General features: G+C 38.2%; 1 protein-coding gene across 4 annotated transcripts in view; it reads left to right on the plus strand.

Annotated features, from left to right (window-relative positions):
• Positions 1-406: 406 nt before the first annotated feature.
• The window catches only part of CC2H21orf91 (chromosome C2 C21orf91 homolog), a 32914-nt gene continuing 18386 nt past the window's right edge, over positions 407-14934 (plus strand). Inside the window, exons 1-2 of one of the 4 annotated variants that reach the window (XM_045501605.1) lie at positions 407-765; positions 1672-1804. In XM_045501605.1, the coding sequence (XP_045357561.1) occupies positions 1678-1804 (127 nt within the window). In that variant the 5' untranslated portion in view covers positions 407-765; positions 1672-1677. Of the gene's footprint in view, positions 766-913; positions 1031-1072; positions 1321-1671; positions 1805-14934 lie in introns of those variants that run through there. The other 3 variants (XM_045501602.1, XM_045501603.1, XM_045501604.1) reach the window with 3 other exon arrangements.

Raw genomic sequence — 14934 nt, forward strand, 5'->3', positions numbered from 1 at the left:
AAATGTCAAGCAAAGTAGGCAGAAGATTTCAAGTACCACACAGTTTGAGAACAGGGAGGGACCTAAAAATATGAGGCGGGGCTCTGGGATTATCCCGTGGGCGTGCAAGGAATAGACCATATTATACGGAAGGGAAGTCCCATTTAAAAAGTAAGCTGCTGTATTTAACATTATCCCTAAAGGATGAAACCTGAAATCTGAACTTCTCCCTTATTAAATGTTTCAACTGGAACCTAACTCGACGTTCAGTGATACTACTTTTTCAGCCTAGTGATTTCAAACAAAATCCTACCCACGCATTTCTGTCCCCTTCTCCGATCCATTTGTCACTTTTCTGCCCCCGCCCCCTGCGGCCCCCGCCCGAGGGCAGTAGTTTCCACTACGCTGAAGGGGGAGGTGGTAACGGACTCCGGTATCTACTTGCCTCGAGGAGGGGGGTGTATCAGCAGCCACGTTCCAGAGAACCGTAAGAGATGTGGGCCACGAGACTCGGAATCACGAGAAAATCCTAACCAAGAACGCGGCGTCGGAGCAAGCGGAGAAAGGCAGGGCCCGCAGCCGCCTGGCCAGCGCGCAGCTTTGCCCTCGGCCGCGTCCCCCCACCGCGCGTCCCCCTACCAGCCTCCGCGGGATGGCACCGGCGGGAGGGGGCGGGGCCGGGCGCGCTGCTGCCTCCTTTGCTGCGGCCGCCTCCGCTGCGGCCGGAAACAATAGTGGAGGAGCCCGAGCCGTGCGGAACGGCTGCTGCGGCGCGTGGAGCCGACGGTAAAGACCTCGCGTCCCGGTCCCAGACCCGCAAGCGCCTCGGCCCCGCGATCCCGCTGTTCCGCCGCCTTCGCGCTCCGAGCCCCGCGGCCCTTCGCACTGCTCATCGCGGGGCGCCTGGACGGACGGAGAGTCGGACTCGGGTCCGCGGCTTCGTGAGGGACGGGCGCGCCCCCCCAACGCCGGATGTGGAGTGGGGGCCTGGCTCCCCGAGGCGTTGAGTCCCGGGCTGTCCGGCTGCCTTGGCACTTGGACGCCTTCTTGGGTGGGAAGAAGTCCAAGGCGAGGGGTCCCCAAGACTCCTACCAGCTCGGCTTGGACACCCCGGCTCCGGCCGTGTCCGACCCGTGCGGTGGAGACGCTGCCCGGCCTTCGGTGCGGGTCCTTTGGACGCTGCCGGGACGCCCTTTTCGGGTGTTCGCGCTGGCACGTGTGTTTTTCTGCCGCGTATCTGTGATAGGAAGCCTCGCTACATCGAGTTAGCGAAACCCATCAATGAAGTTAGCAAAGCAGTGTCCCGAAGAGATCGTTTTTCCTGAATTTTAACAGTGTGAAGTAGGTTGAAAGACCCCTGGCAGCGCTGTTAAGCATTCAGTGCCAGGGCCGGGGATGGGGCAGAGCAGAACACCCGCAAACCGCTTTCCTTCAGCTCACCTCCTCAACCAAATGAAGTACGAGATCAAAAAAGGCGCTCAGGCTTAGTGACGCCTATGGCAAGGCTTTAAGTTTTACTAGCTTTGTGACTTTACACGATAAAAGTGTGATACTCAAGTACAAGCATGGCGATGCTTGTTTGATGGGGCTGTGACATTAGATAAACAGCATCCTTCCCCTAGAAGTTCCTGTTATTGCCATACCGTCAAGTTCTTGAAATTGCATAACCTACCCTTTCTGTTTCTTAACAGGGGCACTATGAACGAAGAGGAGCAGTTTGTAAACATTGATTTGAATGATGACAACATTTGCAGTGTTTGTAAACTGGGAACAGACAAAGAAACACTCTCCTTCTGCCACGTTTGTTTTGAGCTAAATATTGAGGGTAAGGATACAGTATAGATTCATTTTAATGGCATGAACTTTACACAACTACTTTTGCTGAACTAACTATACGGTAAAACTAAAATTTCTTGAATGATTGGCACTTGTGCCAAGTATGATGTGTGAAGATCTGTGGAAGATAAAAATTTATGGAAGGGAGGCCGAAGTTCTCACAGCTTTGAATTTAAGATAAATCTTTTCCTTTTTTTAATTCCCAGGGTACTAACCCCATTTTTGCTAATATAAAAACAAGGTATGAGCATTGGGTTTGAGACCCTATTAAATTGTCAGGTGGATGCTTTTGTTCGTTGTATATTAAGAACGAACATAACCAAACATTTACATGGATGAGAAAATGTAATTTAATTCCTTTGGCCTTTCATGCTGGTACCTGACTGACGTGAACAAGAACTCTTTTCCCCAGTCATGTCTTATCTGGAAAAACATTTTTAAATTTTTAGATAATTTCTAAAAGGTGATCACACACACCTTTAATAATTTTTAAAAACTAAAAAGGTTTTTTACATTTCTTAATAGTAATTTTGAAAGTATATGAAAGAGTTCTCCAACTATTAAAAAAAGTCTCTTATTAAATGTACTATTTGTTTGAATTCGTGTACAGTTAATATGTGTATGGACATTAGTAGTTTGCCCCCAAGAAACATGTGGGATATGTTTCTTTAATCTTGATATTATGATAAACTCAGATTTTTAAAAAAAATATTTATGACTCAAACTAAAACGAATCTTAATATTCTTGTGATTAAAAAGTTTATGTGTCATTTGAATTTTGAATTGTAACATATCAATACAGAGATTTTGTTAGACTTTTAGATTTGGGACAGTTTCAAAACAGTATTTAATTTTTTTTTTCCTGGATTATATATTTGAAAAATTTCATTACCTTTACTTTTTCTGTTAAGTAACTAGAGATGTGAAATGTTCTTATAGTTTATCCTAATGTATTTGTCGTTACTGTTTTCAGTTTCCTTTTGAGATTCCTGTTAGGACTTTTCAGATATTGTTGTAGGCACCAAATTAATATATTTAGCTATTCTGTAGTAACAAGCCAAAATTATAATCATAAGTAGACACTAAAATCATAATAAATTGCATGACATTCATCTTCCCCTTACGATCGTATTGGTTATGTTAGTTTTGCCATTTTACCTTCTGGAAGAATTATAGTCCTGAGCATGATAGTTGATGGAAGATCATGGATTTCTTGGGAATAAATAGAATACATATAACTTGGGCCTTAATAAGTGTAGAAATTATAACTAATTTGAAAGGACTGACTTAAAAATATGATTCCTCTATAGCATTTAAATTACCATGTCCTGAATTATGCCAAGGTGACAGATCTAAATTTATGTTCTTTGGAAATAGAGTTGGCCCTATGTATTCTTCTACATTGTAGATTTTAATTTTGAATGGGCAAAGGCATTAGAAATGATCCAGCCCAAACCTGTATTTTAATTGAAGGAAACTGAGGGTCAAATAATAGAACTGTTCAAGGTTGCAGTGGTGATGGCAAACTGTCATTAGGTGTCAGGCACTGTAGTAAGCACCTTACGTGGATTATCGTATTGAATGAACTCAAAATAGCTCTGGGATGGCTTCTGTTATCCATTTTAAAGGTAATGGAACCTAACCATTGAGACCTTCAAGAAAGGCACTTTGAAGTCACACAGCAGTAATTGACATGCTGGGGTTTGAAGCCTGGTGATCTCTTTCCAGTATATATTTAAGTCCATTGATCTTTTGTCAATAGTTATTTTAATATTGGAAACCCATTTTCCTGAATCTTAATTAGCTATCCTTGCTATTCAGTCAGCCAACATTTCCTAACCAGTGCTTCCTAATAAGTCATCATTAGTGGTGTTCATGCTGTGATAGAATTTTTCCACAGAAAACTAAACTTCCATAATTGCTTTTCTAGCCTTTCAAAAATATGCCTTTCAACTTGTTTTCTGTCATTATATAGAGAACATACAAATATTCTTCAGGTACCACCTTTGTAAATATTTCATCTCTGATAACATCTATTTACATAAGTCATGTTGTTGAAATAATAGTGATGTGTAACTTAAAAAAAAAAGAGTTCTCAATTTGAATCAGAACTGTTTCATTTTATGCTCTACATACACTGAAGATTTTATATTTTAAGATGTGAATTAAACTTCATGGAGAAAAATTATTTTAGAATTAAATTTTCTTCTCCATTTATCTGATGTTGCTCTTCCAAATATACACATTTTTATACTTAACTACAGTGACAAGCTAGTCTATTATAACCATTTTAACTTAATGTCATAAGATTATTATAGGAGGAAAGGGAATGAGAACTCTGAATTCCACAAAATTTCAGTTTTCATATCATTATACAGGTCTTTAAAACTCAATGAAAAAAAGTGATAATAAAGTAATCGCATACCTGAAAAATAACAAGGTATATTCTGGTCTTTGTCAATAAATCTTTTAAAGTGTTTTAAATTTTCTCTTCCTTACGAAGTTGTTAGCACAATACCAGCCAATAAATATTAGAATATAAGAGGAACTTTTAAAAACAATGGCATTTAACTACAGTAGTTTGGTGTAAGTCTTTGTAGTATGGTAATGTTGCTCTTACTTGGTTTCTTAGTTTACTAATTGCTAAATTTGTTCTAAAGCATTCTATATTCTCCAAGAGGCCAGTTTGAAGAATAATAACAGTTTACCTAATTTTGAGTCCACACATTTTAGAAATTTTATCTTTTGGGTTGTTGATTACATCAAGTCAAAACTGGTCCAATCAAATGGCTTGTTGTTTAAAGCTGTGTACCTGCATATATTTATAAATGAAGACGAAAGAAGAAAGAAATAACAAAAGACAGTCAAATCTTCTTGGAGAGATTTCGTATTCTGAGCATGGCTCCAAATGGCCTTTTTTCTGTGACTTTACAGTAATTAAAAGGAAATGGTACCTATATTTTGTATACTTCCTTGTATACTTCAAGGACCTAAGAAATGTACTTTGAGGACTTAACTGTTTTGAAATGCTTGCAAGATTGATTTTTCTTTGTACCTGTAATTCACATTAAAATAACTTGTCTACTTCTAGGATTAGAAAACAGATGCATAAACTTCTAATACTCATGGCCTATCCTAGGCTCTAAGACACTATAAACTTTTTTATGCATGTACAATCACATACTCTAATATGCATCATAGTTCATGATACTAACATCTTTACAATTAGTGACCATATTACTACCTTTCCCTAAGCTATTGAGGCTGGGAAGAAGATAGCCCAGGATAGTCGGGAGCCAATAATAAAACTCAGCTGTAATGTAACAAAGTTGGAAATGAAGCTAGAGGGGACAAAAGTCCAGGACTCCAATCTGTTACTTCATACAGTTTTCATTTTCTGCCAAAAGACTGTGCAAATAATTTTTAGAGCATTCTTACCTTCCTCTAATAACTGACTTCCTCTCTTTTCTTTTCTGTGGAGATAAACTTTTTTATAAAACTGGATTGGGGGCGCCTGGGTGGCTCAGTCGGTTAGGCGTCCAACTTCGGCCCAGGCCATGATCTCACGGTTTGTGAGTTGGAGCCCCGCATTGGGCTCTGTGCTGACAGCTCGGAGCCTGGATCCTGCTTCAGATCCTTCACTCACGCTCTGCCTCATTCTCTCTCTCTCTCTCTTTCTCTCTCTCTCTCTCTCTCAAAAATAAATAAACATTTAAAAAATTAAAAAAAAAAAAAAGACCGGATTGGTTCCTCTTATGCCAAGCAGAGTTTTCAGTCTAACTTGATGGTTGATTAGTAAGCACCACCAATGCTTACTAGTTCGTCTCCGACTTCATTCTCCCCCTAATTTTTTGAAGCTTCTAGAAACTTTTCTAGAAGCTGACCGAAATTCATATCCTTGGTAATCTTTCCAGCAAGAAAAACCTATAGGTGTTTTCTCACTGGTGAACCCAGTGCTTACTTTTAATCTTGTTCTTCCTTGATTTTATGTCTTTGACCAAAACATTGTTCACATGGTTAGTAGTCAGTAGTCAGTGAGCAGTTTGAATCTCAACATTAAATCCTGATTCAGTTTGGTTGTCAAGACTGGTCATTTACTACTCAAAGTCTGCCAATAGCTCTTCCTTTGTCCTGCTTCTGACACACTAGCATCTTTCCACTTAAGTAAAAAGATCCACCTCTTGTGATAGGGAAACTGTATTTATAGCTAACTGTATCTGGCATTAGCCTCTTGTTTCATATAATTGCAAATGTGATATATGGGTACTTTTATTTTTTTTTAATTTTTTTATGCTTATTTATTTTGGATAGAAAGAAAGAGTGTGAGCAGGGGAGGGGCAGAGAGAGAGGGAGACACAGAATCCGAAGCAGGCTCCAGGCTCTGAGCTGTCAGCACAGAGCCCGATGTGGGTCTCAAACTCGCGGACTGCGAGATCATGACCTGAGCCGAAGTCGGCCACTTAACCAACAGAGCCACCCAGGCGCCCCGAGAATACTTGTAAATATAAAGCTCAGTGTGACTTTTAAACTTTAACTTGGCTATCTTTGATATACTTAGAAATACAGGCACAAAGTTAATTCTTTAACTGCCTTTTAATGTCACTTTAAATAAATTTGAATACTTTTTAAATGGCTGCAACAGTAAAACCTCATTATTTGGACAGGAGTAGGGAGGGATGAAAGTGGAAAGTAGTTTTAACTGGTGATAAGTTTAAATTATAGAATACTTTAAAAGAAAAATAATTGAATCTAGGCTAACAGAATCTAATGAAGACTTGTGACTTAACTACCAACCCATTTATAAGGAGCCAGGTTCTAGAATCATCCCTGTGCTAATTATGTTTGCCTCTTTTTAGTTACTCCCAGCTTTTCCTCCCTTTTAACTTTGTGAAGCTTTCTAATTCTAAAGTCTAGGATGAATTTAAAACCTAGATCGTACACAAATTTTGATGGGGAAGATACATTCATCAGGAATGAGATCTGGCCGCAAATAACAGGAAATCCAAATAATAATGGTGAAATAAAATGGAATGGATATTATATCTCCCATATAAAAATAAGTTGGACCTGGACTTGGTATGATAGCTCCCTGATCAGAAGGACTCAAGCTACTTCTGTTTTTCTATTCCACTTTCCTTACCACATACCTAACTATCTTCAAGGTCATCTCATGAGCCAAAGTGGCTGCTGAAACTCCAGCCATTGCTTCCTTATTCTCAGACAAGAAAGAAAGGACAGCAGGACATCTGACAAAAGATGAATGTTAGCAGTCTTGCATCTAGAAAGGGGTGTTTCGTGAAGTCCCAGCTAATAGTTTCTTACACATTTCATTGCCCCTAAGAGTAGCTGCTCCAAATAACGTCAGTGTTTCACAAAGATGGGACAAAGGATATTGAGTAGGCAAGAAGTAAAATCAGGCAGAGAGGGGCCTTCCTAGTAATTAAAGGTTATTCCATATTGGAGACAAACTATTTGAGCTACAGCTAATACTAAAAAGTAATGCTCTGATGATTCTTCCAATCCTGGAGTTAGAACTGGAAGGGATTTAAAAAAAAATTTTTTTTTTCAACGTTTATTTATTTTTGGGACAGAGAGAGACAGAGCATGAACAGGGGAGGGGCAGAGAGAGAGGGAGACACAGAATCGGAAACAGGCTCCAGGCTCTGAGCCATCAGCCCAGAGCCTGACGTGGGGCTCAAACTCACGGACCGCGAGATCGTGACCTGGCTGAAGTCGGACGCTTAACCGACTGCGCCACCCAGGCGCCCCAGAACTGGAAGGGATTTTAGCGGAATGAGGGATTGTATTCTGAGGATGGGCATGCAGGCAGATCACATGTGGACTTGTTGCCAGAAAGCTGTAAGAGTTTTGAAGTATCTAACCTATCTCATTATGTAACATGTAAGGATTGATGCTACTGTTCTGAAAGAGGTCCCCCAATTTTTGTCTGGAAGAAATTTGTGTGGTTAAGCAATTTAGAGATTATACACTTGGGAAAACTTTTCCCTCCTCTCTCCCAGACTCTGTTCATGGTGGACTCACATGGTTTCTACCTCCCTCATACTTTTATAGGGAAGATTGCTTTTCCGCAGCCGGGTGCATCTGCCACTGCTCACTTCTGTTCTGCTGATTAAGCACGTGGGTCCTAGACTCAGACCTGGCCTTGCATTTGACCCTGCCACATAACTAGTTGGGTTTTCTTGGCAAGATCTCTAAGTTTTTGTGTCATACTGGTTCTCAAATGTCACCAGTAAGAGCAATTTCCTATTTGTATTTCTTAACCTTGAAATTATTGTGCCAGAATCTCATTCAGAACGCTGAACTCCCATAGTTGCCATTTGTTCCAAGAAGAGCACTTGGCAAAATAAGCAGTGGATCTCAGGTTTGTTTGTTCTTGATGCTGAGGATGAAGCTGCAGAGTAGCAAGCAGTGATTGGGAGCACAGGTTCCTAAAACTGCTCCAGAGGCCCAACACCTCCAGCTGGGGCACACACTGCAGAGCCAGACTGGATTCAAATTCCCATTCACCAACCAGGAGAACTTTGGCAAGTTGCATAAGTGTATTATGATCCTGTCAATTCAGCTGGAGGCATATGCCTATCCGAGTTTTAAGTAGGAAATGATTAAGATTTATTTTCTCTTCTTTAGTGATACAGTGTATAGTTAAAATACCTGTAGAAATGACTAGAAAGGTTGGAAAGCCTGACTTTGCCTACTGATTTTTAAGCATAACCAAGCATTTATTAGAGCTAACAGAGCTCTCCCGTCAGGACTAAGAAGTAAGTGGTAATATTCCCAATATATATGTGGCGAAATAAAGGCTCTGGGGTCAAGTAAACTTGCCTAAAGTCACATAGACAGTAAACGACACAGAAGGGATTCCAATCAGGTGTCTCATGTCAGAGCTGTTGTACCACTGTGGGAAATGGACATTTCTGTTTCCTTTGTCATATTTTAACAGCTTAAATTATAGACCAGCGTCTCTATAATGATGCCATTCACTCATTCACTCACTGGTTTTCTTAATGTTTTTGAGTGGTCCTGATAATCTGTATAAGTTTCTTTAAAAAAAAAAAAAAGAAAGAAAAATTTAATGTTGGCCTCCTCTGTCCTAGGCTTTTCATCCTCACTCTGGGCTTTCATAACCTTTTATATGATGAAAACTAACAAAACAACCCCTAGCCTCCTCCTCCTTCCCTTCACCCCCACCCCCAGCTATACATCAATATATGTAACTAATTTTTAGACATCTTCACCTATGTAACCAATAAGTACTTCCAAGTTACATGTCTAAAACTTTAAGCTGTTATTCCTACCCTAGCCGTATCTCTTTTCAGAGTGAGTGAATGAATAAATAAGTAAATTCCCCTTCTATCCCTGAAACCAAAAATATCAGAGTTGGAAGTCAAGGGTGGAGAAGGTAAAGACTTACATCCCTAACTAAAATCTGTGCAGGTTAGCTCCACAGAGAGAGCCTGCCTCTTTCTTAATTCTTAGAAAGTTACTTCTCAAAGGAGCCTTCCCTGCCTTTTAATTCTCCTCCCCCCAGCCCCTCCCCACCACCACTACTCTCCCCAATATTCTTTTCCTCATAGCACCCTTTTTTTTCATGGCACTTGTTATAATTGTTTACTGTAGTTCTTTGCTTGTGTGTTTGTTTAATGTGCTTCCCTCCCCCCCCCCCCAATTTGTAATTCTGTAAGGACATGGATTTATTTTAGAGTGTGTTTTGTTTGCTAGTACATAATCAGCAGTAGCACAGGACTGGCAAAGAGAAATGAATAAATATTTGACTGAAGACTGCATCAATCTAAAGGAGACTTTAGAGTACTGTTTCCCTTTACATTATTTTTCCTTTAAACTTGCTCACACTGAAACTTTTCTACTATTTTTCTGCCCTTTTAGAGAATTTCATGAGATCTTTTTGGAGTCTACTAGAAGTTTTATGAATCTTAACTAATAGAACTTTGTACCATATTCAAAAAAATAAGATGTAGCCAATAATACTAATAGTGATAATTGGTTCTTTTTCAGCCAGGGTAAAACACAGACATAAGTATTTTTCCCCAAATACAGAGCAAGAAGTTTTAACAGGGCTGTGTCAAGAATGGGAGTTTCTAGATTCATTTTACGCATTGCATTTCTCTTCTTCTGGACACCCCAACATAGTGTTGTGTGCTCATAATGATGACCCCTAGGCATTTGATGACCCTGAGTCCTCTTTAAATCAGTGATAAAAATATATGCGTTAAATCAGTGATTTAAAGTTGAAAACAAGGAAGCAGAATATACAACCCAGAATATCTTAGTAATAAGAACATCATAATTATAAATAAAAAGGATTTGTTAGAATGTTAAAAATGTGGCATTCTGGTTCAGCTTCATAATTCTTTCATCCCATTGTGTTGACAAAGATGAAAAATATTTTATGAGATATGGAAATAAATCTAGATTGCAAATCTTTAATATGTAGGTCAAAATTATCTATTCTCAGTAAATGGATATGATTTATGTGACTTAAAATAATTTAAAACTGTTACTGAAAAGTTGATAAAGAGAAATCAGCTACCCAGAAATAAAAGGGTAATTTTTCTATCACATGCAAAATAATGTCCTGTGAAGAAAGAAGACAAAGATAGGTTTCTCTGTTCTCTGGAAGAAGTGAACTATCACTCTCAAGTTAGGAAGAAGATAGTTCAACTGTTGGTAAATACTTAAGGGACTTACACTTTAAGATAAGAGACTTATTTAAATAATAGGTATTGTTTGTCGAGTATTGTACACTTTACATGCGTTGTTTTTATTGTTATCCCAATTTGATGAATAAGGAAAGTGAGCAGACAGGCTAGGTAACTGGTCCAAAATTGCACAGCTTACAAGTTCTAACCCAAGGTCTCTGATTCCAAAAAACCAAGTGCCTAAATCATTTCTGCTTCCAAAGAAAATTACATGAACTATTAAAATTTAGGAGATATTAAGTTAGGCAAAGTCAGAGATGAATTATACAAATGTGAATATTGAGGCAAGGAACAAAATCTGGGTCTCAGGAGACATAAAATTTTTTTAAATTATTTCTCCCCATGATATTAATACATGTTCAGTGGAATATCTGAAAATATACATTTCTGATGACTTAAGAGAGTAGGATGATGCAGTCTCCACATGGATTGTAATCTCAATATGTTGTAATCTCAACAATCTGTCAAGAAGATACAATTTTTAGAACCCTTGGATTGGGCTGGTTAATGATCAGAGAGAAGGGAACACACCTGTGACTATCTTGCCGCTCCTGCCCAGAAAGGATAAGCTTATTGAGCTGTAGACTGACATTTGCTAGAGAATCATGCAGGTGTCGACTGGTAATGAGGCAGTGGTTCTAACACTGTTCTCTGTCCTCCCAACCATCTGGGTAATGGAGGCTTACCCTGATTATCAGTCTTTCAAGAGGGAATAGGGATCTGAGTAAATGGATGCAGTCAGTGCAAACACAAGTGAAAATGTTAGCACCATTCCTGGAAATTGCACACCATGGTCCTTTTGCTCTGGCCTCAATAAGTGCCTGGGGCACTTTCAGAAAGAGAAAAATAGGTAGTTTATGAGATGAGTTTTCTAGTTTCTGAGTTTAGAAGGTAATGAGCATTGAACTTAACTACATCAATAGAAGATTTTAGAAATACTTAGAACATATTCAGAAATACAGCACCTCTGCTGATATTCTGCTTAAAAAAAAACTTAAATTTTCCAGTGTTTATTACTGAAAATAAAGACCGCATACCTTTATATTTGCATAGTACTTTAGAAAGTGAAAGGTGCTTTTACAGCACCTTAATCTCCACATTATATAGGAAGTTAACATTGTGAATTTCAAATACAGTAATACATCAAAAATGTATAAGTGATTAAAATCAAAGAGGCTAACACTGAAAACTTATCAAAATGTGGTAACTATAGTTCTAGTTAGAGTGGATTTAAATTATGCTAATCCAATTTTGCACACCATATGGTCCATTACGATTTTGATAAGGGGAATAAACCCATTAAACACAGCCTTGGATTTATAGTTTGTAATAAGGGAAACTTGCCTGTTTGTTTACAAATAATTTTAAACTAGTGTATCTATTTCTGGTAATTTTTTGCCATTCCTGTCTCAATTGTATACCAGTAAAGCAGAATAATTTGTGTGTACCCATTAAAATCTAAATCTCATAATTAAAGCTGTGTGGTTGGGTCCATAGCAATTTTTAAGCACAATTATTCAGTGAATATTAACTAAGCAACCACTCTGTGCTGGAAGTTATTCTAGTAGCTGAGGATAAGACATGGAATAAAACAAACATAAATCTCATAAAGCTTATATGAGAGGAGGGAAAAGACAATAGAATAAATTAATTATATAGTATGTTGGAAGAGGATATGGGATTATTTGCCTTTATGAAGTATAGATTAAATCACTAGTATATTTTTCCATGTATTACCTTACTTGAAATTTACACTTAATGTTCATTTCTTATGAAATAACGTGGAGATTAAGTAGACAGTGAAAGCACCTTCCAATCTCTAAAGTGCTATTCAAATATACTTAAATGACATTTTTAATATCTAAAACTTAGGATAACTGTTGGAATAATATCTACAATGAATGTAGTGAACAAAAATTGCTAGTCTGATTTGAAAACAGAACCCATATGTTAAAGTTTAGGGGTATTGGGGAGTGTTTCAAAATTAACATAAAGTACTCTTCATATTTTTGTATTTCTATCTTTAAATACTTACAGATCTTTAAGTATTGGGTACAATGTAAAATATTTTCAAGTTTTTGTATTCTTTCTACTTCCTTACTAACACTGTTTGTTAATATATTTGTCCTGATAACATTTCTGTTTATTATTAAAATATTCTTTATAATCTTGATTATGTTACTTTGGCTTATTCAGAGTATTTTCAGGATATCAACAATCAGTTTTCAACTCCGTGTCAAGCAACATTTTGATTGTATTTCTGCTACGAAGTAGAATAAATATATATAGATTAAATATAACAGTATAGATAAAATATAATTCCTACATACTGTAACAGAAAGTTCTCCCAAAACCTCAGTTTTAGGTTACCAGTGTATTAACTAAATGTGTCTGGTAAATACCAGCCGCAAGTATCTTGAGAAAGAAACTAAAATCTCACAATTCTATATCCAGTTAGGACTAGATGTAGAAAAATATCATGCTTTTTACAGACTGTCTTTTCTACCACCCACTCTTCTTAATTCATTTATTTACTCTCTCCTCCATTTGTTGTAACTTCTGCTTACTCATCATCTTGCCTACCTACAGTTACTATCTCTGTATCCTGGCAGATTGACCAAAAAGATGGTTAGAGTGGCAGAAATGCTCATGTCTCCCATACTTAAAAGAAAACATCATAAACCATATGATTTCTTTCCCTGAAACCATAGTTCTTGGAAGAGTCGTGTTCATTCAGGGTCTACTCAGTCCTCCCATCCTATCCTTCAGTGCCCTTACAATTTGCCATCCTCCTTTACTCTCACTAGTGACCTCCTTGTAGTCAATGCAGTAAATAGTCTCATGTTCATGCCATTATCAAAATCTGACATTTAACATTTTCTTTTGAAACACTTGACTCCATGGGTTCTGTGAGAAAAGAGCTGTGTCCTCTTATTTCTGCCCACTTTTCTGTCTTCTCGGGTTCATTGCCAGGTACAAGTCCCTAAAATACTAGTGTTTCATTGAATTCTGTCCTTCTCTTATTGCACTCATCTACTTCTTTCATCGACATGTCTTTAGCTATACCTCTGTACTATACCACAGACACATTGTCAGGCCAAACCAAATCTTTCTTCTGAGTGCCAGACCTGTATATTCAACTGTCTTGAATATTTTGTGCCTTCCATTTGAATATTTTGTACCTGTCTTGAATTTAAGTTTCTCAGAACTAAATGGATCTCTATTTCCATATACACATGCATTTTATATTTCATTCATCTTTGGTTCAAATGGAACTCTGGGATCCACATGCAGAGATTTTGATTTCATAGGTCTAGAGTTGATCTTGAAATTTGCATTTTAACAAGAGTCCCAGCTAACTATTCTGCAAATGACCTCAGGACCAAACTTTGAAAAACTGCCATTAGTGAATGAATAGTTCCTGGTTCTTCAGGACTTTCCATGTAGAGTTGTGTAGGTACAATGATAATGTCGCCCAGAATCTGATCTAGGCTCTGCTGTTCAAGCTGTGTACCCTGGTAGGGATGACTTTCCAATATATAAAGGCAAGTTGGCCTATGGCCTAGCAGCAGGTCCTGTCTGTTACCCGACGGCTTCCACCCGCCCTCTCTTTGCACTCTGTCCCTGAGTCCTATTGATTCTCTCCCATTTGTTTCCTACTTTTCATTCCCACTGCTATACTTTTTGTCCAGGCCCTTTTTCCTCCTTACCAATATTACCCCAAGACTACTTAATTAGCTTCATAGATTTAATCTTTTTATCCCCACCGCTACCCTACCTCCCCAGTTCTTTCTCAGTATCACCAGAAAGGTCTTTTACTTTAAAGATCTGATCATGCCATTCACTGTCATAGAACTAACTATCCGTTGACTCCTTGCTATTTTACTCAGATTATTAGCTTCCTAACACAACACATAAAACATGTCATGACTGGGTTATGTCTGTTCAACTGGCCACCTTCATCTTTCATTACTCTTCCAAAGGCACTCTACAAGCCAGTCTGTGTGCCAACTCTATCTCTGTCTTTCTCACTCTGGTTCATTCCCTCCATTTCTTTCTCACTTCCATGTCTTTCTAAGTTTCCTCTGTCTTAAATGCCATTTCCTTCTCCTTCCTCCTAGTATGCAACTGCTCAACTTTTAGAGTACATGTATTAAATAAAGGCGATGATAAACAACATCATTGCCTGTGTTCAAGGAGCAGTGTGAGGGTCACATCAAATGATGAGTATAGAGGAGCCTTGTGGTAAATATAGTATATGAAACAAATGTTAGTATTTAAATTCAAATATTAGAAGGATCTGAAAAGATGAAATACTGCTTGTATATTGAACATCTTCTCCATTGACAAAAATAATTTAATGTTTTATTGTACATTGAGG

This window comes from Leopardus geoffroyi, chromosome C2 (assembly GCF_018350155.1).
Source record: "Leopardus geoffroyi isolate Oge1 chromosome C2, O.geoffroyi_Oge1_pat1.0, whole genome shotgun sequence".
Lineage (NCBI taxonomy): Eukaryota > Metazoa > Chordata > Mammalia > Carnivora > Felidae > Leopardus > Leopardus geoffroyi.